The sequence below is a fragment of the Dama dama genome, chromosome 29 (genome assembly GCF_033118175.1).
Source record: "Dama dama isolate Ldn47 chromosome 29, ASM3311817v1, whole genome shotgun sequence".
NCBI lineage: Eukaryota > Metazoa > Chordata > Mammalia > Artiodactyla > Cervidae > Dama > Dama dama.
The window spans coordinates 59263979-59283417 of NC_083709.1; the positions used below are offsets into that span (position 1 = coordinate 59263979).

The window sequence follows — 19439 nt, forward strand, 5'->3', positions numbered from 1 at the left end:
CTTCCCATGGACATCTTTAATCAAGTGTGATTTCAATTCCTGTTAGAGTCTGCCATAGGCCTTCAACGATTGCAATCTAAGAGACCTGGCTTCAAAGTCGCATTCTGATTGTCACTGTTATGATTCTGAGAAAGATATTCAACTATCTGAAACCTTAATTCCTATAGGTTAGCCACAACATTTGGGTTTTTCAGTAACATCTATAAAAAATGGAGAAATGATACTATCTACCTCGTGGAGTTGTTATGTATGCATTAAGTAAAGTAATATATACAAAATGCACAACAGAACATCTGATGAATAAATAGTAAAAACTAGTAGATGTCAGTCCTCAGAGGAAGACAAAGCTAGTATCCTGATGTAGATTTCTGTTTTCTGTCTTTTGAATCTATCGTTTTTTTCTTACCTTGTCATCTCTTCACTATTTTCCTTAAAAAAAAAAAAAAAAAGAATTGTGGAAAATTCTTACATTTGTATCCCACATCATTATTTCAGTTCTCCACATCAACTCCTCAATATCCATACCTGTATCAAGTTATTCCCTCCAATGCAAATTCTGCTTTTGCTAATACCACTTTATCTTTTGTAATCTTTCTCTCAGCTTCTGTTTTGACATCTCACCTTGCTTGCTTGACTGATTCCTTTTTTCTGCACTTTCTTTTCTGTGGGCTCCATATTATTGTTTTTCTTCTACTACTTTCTTCCTTTTCTTTCCTGTCCTTTGCAGTCTTCTCTTATGTTTCTTTTACCTTTAAATTTTTTCCTTCCTTATTTTCTTTGTTTCCATTCTTTGCTTAAAAAAATTTTTTTTCTCAATGAGAAACTCTGGCTTCAAAAAGGGTGTTATACTGAACTGCCCTGGCTAGCATCCAGGCATGGATCTAATCCAATCTGCCATTAAATTGTGGGATGAGGGACAAAATCCTCAGTCAGCTCTGAGATGCTGGCAGAGATCCATCCAAAGTAAGGATGCTGACTGAGCACAAGATCATTTCCTACCCCGACTATCAAACTGGAGGCTTGCTGGCCAGTCTCTACAAGCATTGTTACCCTGAATCTACCCCTTGTGGCCCCTCATCCAGTATAAGACACGGTGGTGGAATAGGTCAGATCTGGAGCTCTGGAGTTAGACTGCCTGTAGCCAATTTCAGCTCTTGTTAACCATGTGACCCTGAACAGGACTGTTAAACTTTTTCTATTTGGATGCCTTTATTTCAGTAATAAAAATAGTACCTGCCTCATAATGATACCTGTGAGAAAGAAATGGATAATAAATATTGAGCACTTTTCACAATGTTCCCGGTGCATAGTGAGTACTCAATAAATGCTGTCTAATATTCCATAGTTTTGGAGATACGTATTTTAGGAATTTTATTTAGTAGCTAAGTATGGCTAGTACAACAGGATATCCTCAAGTCAAGATGTTGGTTCAGAAGCTCAAGGATACCGAGGCCAAATCTGTGTTATCTCTGGACCTTCCCTTAATGACTGCTGCAGTGGCAGCCACATGTCTGCATTCAGGTAAGAGAGGAAGGAAAGAAAGGAGGCTCGGGCACTGCCTGCAGCAGGAAAGTAGAGACTGTCTCAGAAATGCTCAGTAGACTCCCACTTATCTTCTAGTAGTCAGAGCTCTGTGTTTCCTCACTGGAAAGACTTTGGCATCCCACCATATAGAGTAGAGGAAGCAATAAAAAAGTTGAAATTTATCCTTCATTTTTTGTCATAGTTTCTGGGAATTTGAGACACTGATAATAAAGGCAGGAGAGATATCAGAGTTAGTACATGGACTGCCTTAAAATTTAGAAAGGAGTACGTGTATAGTAGGGAATTACCTACCTGATTTTTCAGTCCATTAATACCTTGGTTCTTTAATTTGGGAGACAGACAGGAAGACAGGGCTGAGGTTTGGGGAATTTATTACTTTTTGCTCATCTACTTTCCTTTAGGTGGCAGGTCAGCTTTGTTTTCTTAATGTGAAGTATGGGAAAGTTAAAACATTTTTTTCAGTCCAGTCACATCTGCTATAGTGTTATTTGAAATACCTCAAAAGTTATTTTAATAGATTTCTGTTCATCTTAGTTGATCTTTTCCTTGGTGTGTGTGTGTGTGTAGCATGAAATTTTTGAAAAATATTTTTCGTTCCTATTGAAGTCTAATAATTAGAAAAATTGTTAGGAATTGACAAAATAAACCAAGAGTGTCTAAAATAGAATAACATTTACTTAAAATTCTAGAATCCCAAATGCCCAGTCATTTTAAGTTTAAAATTAAAGCTGAATGTTGAAAGTGTCCATTTAAAAACATACTTTGTCAAAAAGCATGTAAAAAATGATCATTCTAATTATGAGCTTAACAGGAAAAAGTGAGAGAAAAATTCCATAATTTAAAATAATAGTAATAACAAAGATGCAATAAATATTTTTGCTGCCTGTCCATGGGTTCACCTGCTGGCTTTTGAGGTGAGAACTCTACAAATCCTTGAACTGCATAGAAAAGTTTCAAAAACACTCCAGTCTGGCAGTTCAGTTAAGTGAATAAGTATGTTCAGTCTTCATTCTAACATCTGGTACTTAAAAAGCACTAGGATATCAAATCAAAGAACACTTTTACCATCTTCCACAATGTCACATCAGTGTCCAGCCATCAAAAGAGATCTTTCCACAAATAGGATTCTGTACAATCACAGTGGGTACAAGCAGTTCTTTCCCAACCAGTCAGCTTGCTGCCTCCAACATCAGTTTTTAAAACCAGAACTTTTGTCACATCTTAGTAGAATGATTATTTCACTAAAAAGAAATATGTCAAGGTGTTTAAAATGCTATTTTGCTCAACTATTATAGAAACTAAAAACATAATATTAAAATTTAGGAGCATAGAGGAAACTGTTAGTTGCTCAGTCATGTCCAACTCTTTGCAAGACCATGGATAGAGGAAAACAACTTAATTGAATGGAAGTTCATCAAATGTTAGTATAAATTCAAAAAGTGGTCCTTCTAAATTTTTCTAAGATGATAAGTTGTTCCTCTCAAATAATCTTAATGACTACAGCTTTTGAGAGCCCATTATATGCCAGGTATTTCATATTCATTACTTAAAATTCTTGCAACCAAGAATTTGAGGTGGTAAATTTGTTTCTGCATTTCAGGTGGGAAACTGAGTCCAGAAGGTTTTAGTAAATGATCTAGAGTGACAGACCTATTAAGCAGTATGTCATCATTAACTACAAGTCTTTCTGACTCCAAAACACGTGTGTCAATATTGAGATTGGTATAAATCTTATGTGGTTGGTATAAATATGCCAATACTGAGACTGGTATAAATTTCATGTGATTGAAAGCTATGTTCATATTATTTTGAGAACAAGTTTAAATGAGAAATACATAATGGGAGTCATAGTGTCTTCCAGTGGGACAGGATCAATTAGCTTAGAATTAATGTATTTATTTATGCCCAGTGCTAGATAGACTACAAAATTAGCAGACAGGTAGGAGTGAGCTGTGTCCTCCAGCTTCTGTCTCAGACTAGAGTTTCTCCTAGCTTGACCAGGATAAACTTAGGGAGGAAGCTCTCATACCAATATATTCTGTCCACTTTAAACAATTTCAAAGTTTGGTGACAAAAATGAGAGTCATATTTAGATTCCTGATTGTAGTTGCATAGAGAGGCCTTTTTTTCTTTCTTTTTTTGTTGAAATATAGTTGATTAACAATGTTGTATTAGTTTCAGGTGTAGAGCAAAGTGATTCAGTTATAATAGTGTGTATATGTTAATCCCAAACTCCTAATTTATAGCCCCCTGCCCACCCACGCCTTTCCACTTTGGTAACCATGTTTGTTTTCTATGTCTGTCGGTCTTTTTCTGTTTTGCAAGTTTATTTGCATTATTTTTTTTTTTTAGATTCTTGTCTATAAGTGATATTATATGATATTTGTCTTTCTCTGTCTGACTTCACTTAGTATGATAATCTCTAGGTCCATCAGTGTCACTGCAAAATGGCATTATTTATTTCATTCTTTTTTATGGACATGTTATTTCATTGTGTGTGTGTGTGTGTACACATATATACATTTTCCTTGATCAGTGGACACTTAGGTTGCTTCCATGTTTTGGCTATTGTGACTAGTGCTGCTATGAATGTAGGGATACATGTATCTTTTTAAATTTGAGTTTTCTCCAGATATATGTCCATGAGTGAAGTTACTAGATCATATGGGAACTCTATTTTTAGTTTTTAAGGAGCTTCCTTATTATTTTCCATAGTGGCTGTACCAATTTACACTCCCACCTACAGGATAAGACGGTTCCTTTTAGGAGAGAGGCCTTTAGAATGGCCAGAATTTGTAATCTCAGGGTAACATCTTTGGAGAAAATTGAGGGTATCAAAGAGCAGGTGGAAAGAAAGTTTCATGACTATGAATTGATTTCGGTGCATGTGATCTCAGCTTAGAGTGCCTGTGCCTGACCTCTCATCAGATTTTATTCCATAAGCATTTACATAGCAAAACTTCAAGGAAATGATTATTGAGCTTACCAACAAAACATCATTTGTAAGGCTACAGGAAACTTAATCAATGTCTTTTAGGTGTAACGACAAATCCAACAGATAAGGCAGGATTTAAAATGGAAAGAAAGCACTTCAGTTTAAATGACAGAATTTTTCTTTGTAAATTAGGGGCTACCTTAAATATGTTTAGACACCAAGTTTCCATATGTTTGGTTTAGACTAAATTCAGGGAATCAGTGAGTCATTTCACAAAAGAGTAAAATAAAAATTTTACTTACTTGATCTCACACAAGTCTTTTTTCTTTTATCTTTTCTGCTTTGGTTCAGGTGTGGATGGATCAAAAGCAGGGGTCCAGGTGATAGCAATACAAGTCATATTTCTAAATCTGGCAGTATTATTAACTGTGTTTTCTGTTACTACAACCCAACATTAGGCCTAGAACTTTAGAATAAATTTAGAACACAAAACAATACATGCTCTTTAGTGATATACTCCTGCTCACAGTGGGACTCCACCTGGTGATCCCCTTGGAGTCTTCATTACCTGACAAAAGAAGATTGGTGCCCTTTGTTGAAGGTTCTGTTGAATCATTGTGGGCACACACAGGCTGCAGGCAGAGTAATGTTTTTCCCAATCTTTGCATGCTTTAAACACTTCTGCCACATCTTGGTTATTCCAACTCACAATAAATCCTTTTCCATAATTGCTGACTTATTTAGCATCTGTAAAATGACATTCATTTTTGGCTACTTATTCCCATTTTTTTTACACGATCTTAGGAAACATAAAAAGAGACTGCTTTGGTCTCAGATTTTGGGTTGACTATTTAGTAAGTTGGATCTTTGATGATGGTGATTGCTCATGCTGTTTCCCTATAGGTCTGGTCCACGTGATCTCTCATCATTGCATTAGATGGACATCATTGCATTAGATGGACAGAAGACTGTCCTGTTTAGGGGCTTCCCAGGTGGTGCTAGTAGGAAAGAACCTGCATGCCAATGCAGGAGACATAAGAGATGCGGGTTCGATCCCTGCATTGGAAAGATTTCCTGGAAGAGGGCATGACAACCGTGCCAGCATTCTTTCCTGGAGAATCCCATGGACAGAGGAGCCTGGCGGGCTACAGTCCATGGGGTCACAAAGAGTCAGATACAACTGAAGCAACTTAGCACACACATGCACGTCCTGCTTAGGAAACAGTTTTCATTATTTTCACTTGCATTTGCTGTTGCTCCTCTTATTGATCTAGTCTCTTTCTGTAATAAGATGTGCATTTGTTGTTCCTTTTATCAGCTGTCCTTAAACTGCCTCTAATGATAGATCCATCTGGGGGTTTGAGGGGAAGGTGAATTGTTTTTTCTTTTTAATAAATGCAGGTGAATCAATCATTCGGGATTTCAAATTAGTTCTTATTTTTAAGGACACCAAGTACAGATTTATTCACATGTTTGCAGAATTATCTGGGAAAACTCTTGGGGAGAGTTTTGCTTTTTTTTTAATTTAAATGCTAGCAGTTGCACTTAGACCCCCTCCAGTGTTCTTGCCTGGAGAATCCCAGGGACAGGGGAGCCTGGTGGGCTGCCGTCTATGGGATCGCACAGAGTCGGACACGACTGAAGTGACTTAGCGGCAGCAGCGATTGCACTTAGACGTCCAACAGGAAGCACGAGACAGAATGTCTCTCCCGGGATTTGTCCTACTTCTTCCAAACCTGTTGTTGGGCCCACAAAATACTTTGAACAGCTCAGAACAAAAATGCAGCACAAACACCAGGTAGTGATAGTGTTGTTCCCGATCCTGTTTTTGCAGCTGGCGACTGGAAGTATTTGGGATGAGGTTCAGCCGAGGCTCCCTAACTGGACAGGAGTTACCTAATCAGGCTTCAAACCACATCAAAGTGTGAGCGTGTCAGGCAAGGCAACCAGTTCATAACAAATGTTGAGGAATGATAGGATGTTATGACATCTAGTATAAAATATTATTTTAGAAAAGGAATATGGCTTTTCCTAGCTTAGTATCTTTCTGTTTACCTTTGATAGAGTGTGCCAAAGTTAGGCCTTTGGAACCTGAAAACTCAATGAAGGCTCAAGAATCTCCTGAATTCTGTGGCAAATAAAACGTAGCCAACTGGGTTGAGATTGACAGAGTTGGCACAAAATTGTGTGGCCATGAGGACAGGCCATCTTTGGCTTCCTTACCCGGATGTTAGAGAACCACCTGACAAACCGCTGTGTGTGTGTGTTGCAGCTTCATGGATCTATCTGTAGATGGTTTGAAATAGCAATTGATTTCACACTCTGCAGCCGAGTGCAGCTGGTTGGAACTGTAGCTCTACCATGACCTACCTGTATGTATGTCCTTGAGTTACTATGTGGAACTCAGTCTCACTTTTGTCATCTGTGAAATGGGAATCAAAACTTTACCTCTATCATATGCTTTTTTAAGATTACACAGCACACACACACATACAACATTCAGTACCTGCTCCTGGCCAAGTGTTCAGTAAATGTTGGTTACTATTTTGAAGTCATCAAAGGATGCAAAAATCCCTAACGGGGAAAAAGGACACATACAGGACTCCTCAGAAAATCATGTACTGTCTTGAAAGGTCATCATTCGTTAGCCACATTTTGCAGACATTTATACATGTGACCTTTATGTGTATATTGTTGGCCAAGAGTAATTGTTAATGATTCTGAGAAGAAACCCAAGGGGTATGTGGTGTCACTCCTGATGTTGTTTCTTTTTTTTTTTTCCCTGGTGGCTTCTTATGAGATTGGTGGTCACCGGGCTCAGAGTTGAGAGGTACCACTCTTTTTCTCCAGGTTGGTTAGACTTTGGGCTTTTTTGATTGTTATTTGCCCGAAAGCTTTGGAGGCTTTGGCTGTGAGAGGCATGCTGGTTGTCAGAGGCCAGTGGAGTGTGAGTCCAGGGTAATTGGCAGAATAGGGTACGTTTCAGGGGGTCCTCTGTTTCTGTCGATTACTGTGGCGTTTGCGGTACAGGGCAGCCTGCTTTCACTCTTATTCCGTGTGGCTTATTCCGTGTTTGATGACTTCTTCACTCCTACGTCATCCCTGTGAGCATTAAACAAGGAGGTCATAAAACGTGACTCAGACTTTCTCATAAATAAGAGTTCTCTCAGGATACTAGTCACTTAACCTATGGCTATTTCCCGAGCTGATCAATTACCCTCTCAGGTAGGAACACCGCTGCTTCAAAAACACATTGGTTTCCCATATTATCTTTCTCACTTTATTTTGGTGAAATTCAGGACATTTTGAAATTAAATCATTTCTGAAGTTGTGCATTATCAAATGTCACAGTAAAATTATATGAATGTCTCCTTCTTTCTACGTGTAGTTTCAATTTCCTGAAGCTAATTTCTCCCTTCTAATTATGAGCACTCCAAGAAGAATTAGTTTTTGCAACTCAGCATGAGAGCAAGTAACTCTTATTTCTTCAGGCTGAGTTGAATGCAGGAGACTTCCTGAATCTGCCTGAATACAAGTGCCTAAGGTACAAGATAAGTGTTTCCTGTTCTGTTGTTATTATTCTATTTTCAGTGCTAAGGGTCACTGGGGAAATGATCTCCCAATGGTCAGAATTGTGTGCTTGATATTTCTAAAGGAATTTTGCCCTGGTGATAGGTAACAGGAAAACTTGTGTGATTTCTTTTTTTTTCCTGGAAGGGTAACACTGACATGAAAGTTGCAACTGTGTGTTAAATGTTATTTTAAAAGTACAAGGTTGATTTAGAAATATTTATCAAATCCAAGTGTACTTTTAGGTATCTTACAGTTTGCTCATTAAAAAAATAAAAGCATACATGCACTTGAGTGGATTTTGCTTTCCCATAAATAAGTGACTGGAGTGTGTTTCCACACTGACTTTTTTGTTGTTCTTTTTGCCCCTCACCCAAGTAACTAGACTGGAAAAGGGAAAGGAGAGTAACATTGCATTTCAGGTAGAACTAAAACATCTTATGTTGAGAGTAGTGTTCAGAATTATCCACGGACTCATTCTTCTAATTTTCCTGACTGTAACACATTGAATCAACCACGGGTTTTTGTTGTTGTTGTTGTGTTTTTGTGGATTCAGTATTAGTTAGCTAAGAACCAAATATGCTAACTGTATTAGAACCAGAATACTTCTTCTGCTTCCTGGGATCCGTCACAAAACCTCCCTCCCTTTCTTGAGAGTTGTCGTACCTTGTCTGGTTCTAAAATTGGTTCCTAACAAGTATTGTATCAAAACAAAGCAAAAATAATTCTGCTTTCATTGTTCTCATATCTTTAAAACTCATGTGCCTGGGTTTTAATTCCTTAGTGTAAGTTCTTTTGTTAATGCAGTCTTACAAAATAGTCAGGATCCTATCTTGTTCCCTACGGAAACCTTGGAAATGACAGTAATCTCTCTTATTTTTCATCTGAGAACATAACAAAAAGGTATAAGAACTCTGTAGTACTTTTCTATCCCCATCTCCTTCATTGTCAGATCATTAAATAGGAACTATGGCTATTAATTTTAGCAAAATGATGTACTGTCTACCACTTCTAATGGCTTATTACACATCAGGAACTAGGTTAAATACTTGGCATGACAGTTGACTCTCGAACAACATAGATTTGATCTGCACAGTTCCGTTTATATGCAGATTTTTTTTCACTAATTGTGTACCACACAGCCTGCTGTTGGTTGGATATATGGATGCAGAACCATGGGTATGGAGACCCAACTCTAAGTTATATTCAGACTTTTGACTGTTCAGGGACTGGTACCCCTAACCTCCACATTGTTCACAGGGCAACCATACTTTGATTCAGTTGGTACAACAAAGTAGATATTAGCGTCCACATTCTAAGTGGGGAAACTGACTCTTTGAAAAGTCAATTTCGCATAGATAGAAAATGAAGGAGCCAGAAAATGGTCACTGGGCCCCCTCTCATTAGGAGGCCACCCTCAAAAACATGGATATGGTGAGTATGATAAGAAAATGTGGCGTCAAGTGAAGCAGTGTGCAGTTTCATCCCTAAAAGTTAACTGTAGAGATAGCGGGTTCTCTGTCTGCGTGGAGACACACCAGAGTACATACGTGCCCATATGAGGGGGTGCAGAGATAACCACCTGCCCCCGTCATACCTCAAGGGAGGTAGCAAGTCATCCTCTCTCCTCCCCCAAATGTTCTGACCCATCCTTTGCAAATATCCTTCTAAAATGAAAGTGGTAGATGAGAAGCAAAGAAAACAACCACACAAGCTGCATGATAAGTTGCCATATTTCCAAGTTAAGTAAAAGAAAAAAGTCATAGCTCACATTCAAGATTGAATTGAATAAGAATCCTGATTAGAATTTCTTGCAGTCAGATGCTGTCTAGAAAATAACATGTTCTTTGAAAGAGAACGAAAGGCTGTGAATATGTACTCGGATTTGCTTTCTGTGTGTTTATTAGTTTTGCAGTTCTGATGAAAGTATCTTCCATTCAGTAGTGTCTGTGATCTTCAGTGCCAGCAGCCATAAGAAATAGATATTCAATAATTTAATAACTGTTTATTGCAAATTAAGATCACTCCCATAACTGTCTGTGCCTGGGTGCCCAGTGTTGGGCTCTGTACCACATCCTCTTTCCTTCAGAACACTGAAAATGGAGACTCAGTTTCAGCTCAGACTTTTTTCGTATCCCACACATCCATCCAGAATGGTTAACATTGCTAAGTTCTTTGTTAAATTACAAGTCTGCTGCCTGGCTAAACAAGTGAACAAGAAATGTTCAAGAGCCCTTCAGTTTTGACTTTAGCTTGTTGTAATTTTCTAATGACGATGCAAGATTCTACACACAGGATGACAGGGCCAGGATTGGGAGCCTTTTTGAGGAAACTGAAAATCCTCACCCTTTAAAACCTTACAGCCACTAGTAGCACATTATTTCTCAAATGAAAGGTTACATTTTCTGCCTCCCTAAGACTAACGTCACCTCTCCAAGTGGAAAACAAGAGCGGCATTTGGCATTCGTTTGTCCCAAACCCAAATCGCTGACCCTTTGTTTTTAGTACTTTGCCCTTTTGCTTTTGCTTTTTTGATTTGCTTGTGACTCTCTGCTTCCCCCATCTTTTTTTTTTTTTGGTACAATGATTCTTACCTTGTCTTTCCCCAGTCCGTTTCTGACCTGGAGAGACGTGCAGCATGTTATTGTCAGGACTTCCCGTGCAGGACATTTGAACGCTAATGACTGGAAAACCAATGCTGCTGGTTTTAAGGGTGAGAACTTCTTTCATCTTCTGTCACAGGCAAAATATTTTTATTTTCCCCCATTTTAAATGGAGAGCAGGCAACAGAACCCCTCCACAGAAACTTTAAATTTTGTACTGACACAGGAAGAGGTTGATCTCTTAGTTAAAAAAAAAAAAAATGAAAAAGGCAGATTCCTCTTTTTAAAAAATTAAAACAACATATTTACGGCAGATTTCCTTGGCTTCCCATATCATGGGTCAGTTTCTTTAAAGGTAACCATCTCCTAAGTATTGTCGACCTATGAGGCTCCTCGTTAGCTTACTATTTGCTGTCTTTGATTATCTGAGTGATATTTGTAACAATGAATTTAAAAATTCCTTATCTTCTGGAGTGATTACTTCCAATTAATAACATCTGGTATCTTTTGTTCCTTTGAGGGTAGCACTGTTAGTTGGTAGGCTATGCATTCTATATATTTTGTTTTTGTTTTCCCCAAACTTCCACAAATAGGAAAACAGGCCTAATTCCATGATATTACTTTACATAAACTAATAATTCTTATGAAGCTTCATAATGCAGTCTTATGCAAGTGTACACAGGCTATAATAAGTGCTAACTATTTTTCCCATGGCTGATAAGGATTATAGTTCCTTCAAACTATCTTACTAACAATAACTATTTTGTTTGTTGTCATCCATAACATATGCTATAATCAAAAGAAAATAATTATATAAAGTGGATGTCCTACAGTTTAGTATCTTTACTCAAGTTTCAGATAACCCAAATTTTAAACCATTAAGGTGTAACAAAGATTACTTTTTGTCATATCTGCAGACTTACATTTATTCCCAAATAATATTTGTATCATTATATATCCCTATAGATGAAAAACAGTATTCCATAACAAAAGGAATATCTACTTACAAATTGCAGTTCTGGTCCTCAGATCATTGGTAATAAGCTGAATAATCCTGGGCAAGTCATTTAGTTTTTCTGGGCCCTAACTTCCCAACTTAGTTTAGAAGCTGAATAATATTAACTACATAGAATATCTTATGTGTGATTTCCATATATCCATAGTGTATTATATTCAATGTATATAAATATTCATGCTGAAAATGTAACGTGTAATTTTAAAAATTATTTGCAAGTAGCTTATTAGAGTCTCATGCTTTGCCAAAACCTTTCAATATGCCAGTTAACCAGTGCCATATAAAAGAGTTCTTTGACTAACATCTTCACTGAAGACGTCACTTTTAGAAAAGATAAAGACTAGCCCTCTTCTTTTTATTATCAAATTATCAAACACCTTTTATTATCAAATTATCAAACACCTTTTATTATCAAATTATCAAACACCTTTCCATGTTTGTAAACTATATATAATGCAGCAGTGTTCGATGAGCTTTTAATCGAAAGCTTTGTAAATACCAGTTGGGATCACATTTTCTGAAGCCCAAATCAAGACACAGTCCCAAAATAGTAAATGCTATGTGCAGCATCAAAAACATTTGAAAGTTCAGTTGTTCGAGAAAATCCAGGATGTAATTTGCCATGTGTATGTTTCCTTTTGATTAGCTTCCACATGCTTCCAACCCCTACTATAAATTCAGGCAGTCAAGGGGTTGAGTTTGGGGAGCAAGGTGGGGTGGGGGAAGGGATGAAAATATAACCTTGGTTGGTTCAACACTGCAATGAACTTCTTAGTAGAAGGTTCATAGACTAAGTACATTGACCTCCATAAAGCTGAGGAATCAACTTTAACCCAAATAAAAGTCTTAGTTTTACTTATTCCTTTTTGGCAACTTAAAAAGAGCAAATGGTTCTAATAAAAAACGCAACTCTTTTGAAAACCTCTGTTGGTTTTGGAGACGGGGAAGCAGAGGCTTTAGACTGAATCTCGCCAGATCCAAACCTGAGTCTGAAGGGGGCTGTCCACTGCTTCTGGCAGCGGGCAAAGAGCGTTTTACTATTGCACGTGGCAATATTTAGTATAATATTTCACTCTTCTCTTAGATTACTGCCAAGAGTAACAATTAAAGTTCGCTTTTTCATAGATGAATTACCCTGAATGGTCTGGACTCCCAGCGGAATTGTTTTGTAATTTTGTTGATGGCAAGCCCCATATTTCATCTAAACATGATCATAATAAGAAGAATTTTTGAAATTTTCTTCCCCTCTAAGCATTCCCATCCTCTCCCTAGCATCCCACAAATAAAAGCGATGAAGGCAGAGGCTAGCAGGAGAGGAGTCATGCTCTGGCAGGCAGGGGGTGGGGAATGCAGGTCACTAGGACTGGAGAAAGATGGGCTGACTTTATGGAATAAGAACTGAATGAACAAAAAATAGTGAAGGCTTGGAAAATGTTCATGCAATGAGAGCTCATATTTTAAATTAGGTCAGCCAGCTTTTGCAGGCCTTACTTAGTGGGAACACATGGCCTGCAGAAGAAGTTGCCTGCAAACAGAAGCCTGCAACCCTGGGTGTGCGCCCTTACCACTGGGCTTGGTCCTATTGCTGAGTGAGATGTAGGTATGAAACAAATCTGAAAAACACCTGTGCTTCCCTGGGCTTGCTCCTATGGCCTCATGTTGAATGATCTAACTTGTATGAAGAGTGGGGTGTTGGGGTTTTTTTTTTTTTGAAATCACAAGAATTTCATAAACAGGTTGGCAGGTACTCTTCTGCAATGGGGCTGTCAGTATTAATGTCCAGATTTCCTCTTTCTCACCTGATAAAGCAGACAGCTCAATGTAGGAACCAGTTAGGTTTGGGGGTCTCACCATCAATAGACTTGATAGTCTTAGTTCTCACAGATAACTTGGGAGAAGCCAGCACCCTACAGATCAGGCTTTCCCCAAACCCTGCCAAGTGCCTTTCAGCATCCTTACATGTCTTTGAACCTACCCACGTGTGGTCCATCTAAGTTAGAGAACAGACCCACATGCTATCAGATCTAGACTGATGTGGGTCTCCGTTCAAGGCAGACTTGATCCACTCTTACTTACATGTGTTATGGACCTGGATTCCTGGCCCCTGGAAGGACATTCCTTCCAGAAGCAACTGCTGGCTTCTGTTAACTGGCATGGACGGATTGCATTCAGGCAAGGAAGTTGCCCAAGGAGGACTGACTCCTCTGTGTGTTTCTCTGAGAGCAGAGTTACAGATGAGCTGGATGCAGAGAACTTTCTTCCCCTTTCTCTGCACTCTCCTTGCAGTGAGATCAATTTATAAACAGTCCTGTAGTGAGATCCGTTCACAGTGAAGGCAGCCCCGAACCTGGAAGCCACTCATCAACATTTTTATGTTATGGTAGCTTAACTTTTAACAGTGTTAACTGAACTAAGATGATTCTATCTTGCAGCTTCTTTATAATAATAATCTAATATAGATAAAATACCTTTTGTAGAAGATCTGTTTTTTAAAATAAACATAATTCAATGAATACATACCTATGAAAACTAACTGGATGTTATTTTGATATGTTCATCCTGTGAATAATCCTAGCTAAGTTTCAGACAATACCTTTTGATTTTAAACCTCTTCTGAGATAGTTTTTTTTTAATAATAAATGGAATAAATGTGATGCATCTATCAAATAATCTGAGATTATGCATGAAAGTAGGAAAGTATTTGCATGAAACCACATCAACAGATGTGTTATCCACCACTAGAGAACTAAAATCCAAGTTCCAGTATTTTTGCTACTGACCAACATTTGCAATGCCTGGAGACAACTTTGGCATTCAATTGTTTGTTTGGGAGTTTCTTTAGTATTTCTTTTTCCTTTTTTCCCTTTGCTCTTATGAAACGTCTTTTCTATTTTTTCCTTTCTGCTCGTTTTAATAACCCCCTCGTGCTCCTTAAAATGTGCAAATCAACCATAGAAGTGAGGGTTTTGCCATCTGGGTGGTTTTCTTCAAGGAATTTAATTTACGTAGTCTCCTGATTTACTTATTCACAAGTATTTCCTGCACACCATCAGCAGGCCAGCCCAACGCATGATGAAACACACTCAAAGAGCAGAAACAGAGGAAATGTCCAGGTCCTATGACTTTGCCTCCTGTGATCTGGCTGCACTGTGATTTCCCTACAGAAACAGAAGTTTGCGCTGTACTTTTTTCCCCCTCCAGTCAAACCCAATCAGTCTTTCAGGTTCATGTTTATAAGAGTGTCAGTGATCCTTCTCTCACCATCTAAAATGCAGCCCAGCCTGAGCAGCAGAAGGCAGCTAAGGAGAGAATCTCTCCTGTGGCATGCCACATACATTTTGACAAGTTCTGTTTTTGCGTAGAAGGTGTATGGATCCTAGGGCCCTGCAGAGGGCTTGCTTGAATTCTGCATTCTTCTAGAATCCATGGCTCAGAGCCTTTCAGGAAGAACCCCTCCCTCTTTCTGCTTTAATCTGAGATTCCTGCCTATTTCCTACCCATCTCTTCCCCCAGTCTCCTGGGCTGTGCTCATCGAATCTTTCCCCCACATCCTTAGCCCTGGTTTGCTGATGCAGCTATGAGAAGTCTAATTGAATGCATGCAACATCAGTGCTATAGTTTTTTTTCAAAGTGTCTGTATTTGGATATGATAACTTGATATTATACAGTTAAACTCTCTTAAATCTAGGAACAGGAATAGACGTCAGATAATAAATTAGGAACTTCTGTCATCTTTACTAGGCGAAAGAAAGAAAAAAATGTCATTGAAAATCAAAATGACAACTAAGTGAGCGAGGTTACCACGCCTTCCATTTCACTGCCCTCCCAGACTATGTAAGTCTCTTTTTTTCTACCAGCATGTTGCTGAAACCTACCCATCCCCCACTGACTCTTTCTTTGACCACAACTAAACTACTAGATTTTTAAATTTTTTATTTCTAACTGATTTCCCACTGTGGGAAAAACAATTGACAGTCTAACATGACTTCTTAGCCTCAAAGGCCCTTAACTTTTAATAACCTTTATTACTTTTAATTGCCATCATTTTATTTCCACTGGTAGGGCTGGTAATTTTAAGATGTTCCAATATATTTTTAATACCTACTTGTCTTGCTTTCAGTTTGTAACACTTATTTAAAAAGAATTTAGAAGTGCTGAAACCATTAAGCATGCCATGTGTTGAATTGAAACTAAAGGTTTTGAAATGTGTGGGGCTTTTTTGCGTATATAAAGTGATATCTGATGTGTTACCATTTGAAAGAGTAAAGCTATATTGTTATCATATTATTTCACTGTACAAATAATATTTTATCTTTGCCACCTAGCATGCTGATGTGATGTTGGTAGCTATGATTAAAGTCCATAATGTACCTTAATTGGAAATGTGCACATCAAGTTTTCAAAAAAAGGTCAAAGTGAAATGTTATTCATCTGGTCAGTGTCAGAGGGGATATTCAAATCAGATGCTTGACTTCGGTCCCAATCCTGTTTTCAGAAATAACACATTTAGTTCTTTTAAAATGCAGAGAGGTATATAAATACATTTGATCCTACCTAATAAAATTTGCCCCCTAGAAATGCCACCTGAGTTTCTTTCAAGATTCTGAGTTTTATTCTGTTGTACTCTATGAACTCATATTTATTTAATATATTAACTTAAAACCTTTCATTTTGCATTTATTGATCATTGAATATATGAGCTTACCTTCTTGCTCATTTATAAACAAAGATATGAATCACATATAATTTAGGGATTTTACTTTTATTCTTTCGTCTCTTGGACAATGTACCTAAATATCTACCTGGAAACAGCAATATAGGACCCCTGACAGCCATCTGCCTGATCACTGCTCAATCTGGAGTCTTGTATTCACAATGCTCACTTGCCCCATCAGAGTGTTCTATTCATACATACTAAGTATGTGAGATTTAAAAATATTTTCTGCTAATGAAAATGCAAACAAAATGTTGTTTTTTCATTGCTGGTCTTTGAATGGTAGTGTTAGGTTTATTAGATTTGGGGGATAATTCTGTTTTATACCCCTACACACAGAAGTTTTAAATGTATGTGGTTTCACACTTAAAATCCATCTTCAAAATAGAATTAAAATGATGGTTGTACTACATGACTATTACCTCTTTACCAGATATAATTAGTTAATGAAGGGAATTATGTTTAGAGTAGTTTTGTGGTTTTGCCACAGTCTTAAGAACCTTATTCTAGGAGAGAGTCTGTTATTGATATTTTCTTTGGCCTTTGAGGAAACCAATTAAAGTTTTTGTATCTTGGGTTTTTAGAATGTGGGTAACAAAATACCAAACATAATGAGAAGGCTGAGTTGAATGAAAAGTGCTTTGAAATTGGAAAATACCAAACATAAAAAGAGTCTTGACAAAGATAAGACTCTTAAAGTGTATTTTCATATGTCACAGCTTTCTACTGCAAAATGAGGATAAAGATACAGAACTACGTTGTGAATTAGAATGCTGTTTTGGGGGTGAAATTAATTAAATTGTCTGAGTGAGCAACACAAAATGCATTAAGGCTTTTGTAATGAAATTAGCACAATAGGTCTTCCTTTTATTCCATAATTGCATATCAATGACTATACTATAATCATATATAAACACAGCTCTACTGTTTTGCAAATTAATTTTAATGTTTAAATATCACCTTGACTTCAACCTACTAAATCTTGAAAATTTGTTTCAGCATAGGAACTAACGACAGAAATCTGAACTGATTATAGTTATAAATGTCTTGTCAATCTTTAGCCATTAATGTACAGTATAAAAGCTATGAGCATAAAATTTGATTTTTTAACAATATGCAAAATTTGTATACTTAAGTGAAAGTTGATGTCTCTTTTTGTGTTATCACCTGATGAAACTCAATTTTGCTAATTCTAATGAGGCTGGACTTCCTTAGGTATTTTTTTTTTCCATTTATTTTTATTAGTTGGAGGCTAATTACTTTACAATATTGTAGTGGTTTTTGCCATACATTGACATGAATCAGCCATGGATTTACATGTGTTCCCCATCCCGATCTCCCGTCCCGCCTCCCTCTCCATCCCATCCCTCTGGGTCATCCCAGTGCACCAGCCCTGAGCACTTGTCTCATGCATCCAACCTGGGCTGGTGATCTGTTTCACCCTTGATAGTATACTTGTTTCAATGCTGTTCTCTCTGAACATCCCACCCTCGCCTTCTCCCACAGAGTCCAAAAGTCTGTTCTGTACATCTGTGTCTCTTTTTCTGTTTTGCATATAGAGTTACCGTTACCATCTTTTTAAATTCCATATATATGCGTTAGTATACTGTAGCGGTCTTTATCTTTTTGGCTTACTTCACTTTGTATAATGGGCTCCAGTTTCATCCATCTCATTAGAACTGATTCAAATGAATTCTTTTTAATGGCTGAGTAATATTCCATGGTGTATATGTACCACAGCCTCCTTATCCATTCGTCTGCTGATGGGCATTTAGGTTGCTTCCATACAGCAGACGAATGGATAAGGACATGGAAGCATCCTTAGGTATTTTTAAAACTCTTCTTTCAGCAAGTGAATTTGGCTATCCTTCATGTTAAGAAAGCTTAATATTTTGTAGTTACGACTGATATTTTAGACAAAGATAAAAATCATCAAGCTGTAAACTTGGTAATTACAGGGTAATTAATCAACCAGGTCCAGTGCTATTTCAGATCAAAAGTGTGTTGTTAACCATGAAGTAAGGAAATGGATTCATGTGAATCAGTAATAATTGGATTCTGGATCCAGTTCTAAAATAAGATGCCTGAAAGACTTAAGCCAAGGCTGTCTTATCAGAAAACACTTACCTACACATACATGCACATTCTCTTACAGAGATTTTTAAAATTCAACAGTGATTTTCTTATGTTAATTTAAAACAAAAAGAACTCACTTAGCATAGTAGTTTGGAGCATGGGCTACAAAGTCAAATAACCTGGGATTGAATCCCAGCTTTATAAACAAATAAATAGTACATCTGGAAATCCGCATACATTCTTAACTTTATTGGAGTGAGTTTACATATTATAAAAAGTACTATTTTAAATGTACAGATGTATACATCTATATAACCATCACCACAGCCAAGGTGTAAAACATTCCCAACACCCCAAAAAGTTCTTTTGCATTCTTTCTTATCCCCCACCCCACCCCCTCAATCCCGCCCTGTGCAACCAGATATATTTGCTATTACTGTAGATTAGATTGTCTTTTGTAGAGTCTCATACAGATAGGATTATTTGAAACTGGCTTCTTTCTCTCCATATATTTTTTGAGATTCATCCATATCATTAAGTATATGAGGGGTTTATTCTATTTATTACTGACCTGTATTCTATTGTAAGAATGTACTACAATTTGTATTATCATTCACTATTTCATAGATTATTTTAATTTTTTTGAGGTATATTTGATCTATAATAGTATGCAAGTACCAGGCAGGTGTACGACATAGTGATTCACAACTTTTTAAAGCTGTACTCCATTTATAGTTATAAAATATTGGCTGTATTCCCTGTGTTGTACAATATAGCTTATTTATTTTGTATATAGTATCTTATCTCTTCCTGTTTCCCTCTCCCCACTGATAGCTATGAGTTTGTTCTCTGTATCTGTGAATCTGTTTCTTTTTTGTTATATCCACTAGTTTGTTTTAGTTTTTAAGTTCTACATATATGTGGTATCATACCGTATTTGTCTTTCTCTATCTGACTTATTTTACTTGCATAATACCCTCC

At 37.3% G+C, this 19439-nt stretch overlaps 1 protein-coding gene across 9 annotated transcripts in view; it reads left to right on the forward strand.

The window, feature by feature from the left end:
• PCSK5 (proprotein convertase subtilisin/kexin type 5) overlaps window positions 1-19439 on the forward strand; it is a 494109-nt gene that overhangs the window by 247242 nt on the left and 227428 nt on the right. For all 9 annotated transcript variants that reach the window (XR_009691159.1, XM_061132953.1, XM_061132954.1 and 6 more), the window contains exon 10: window positions 10660-10763. Coding sequence is in view for 8 of the 9 variants with exons in the window: in XM_061132953.1 (XP_060988936.1) it covers window positions 10660-10763 (104 nt within the window). In the remaining variant the exon portion in view is untranslated. The remainder of the gene's footprint in view (window positions 1-10659; window positions 10764-19439) is intronic.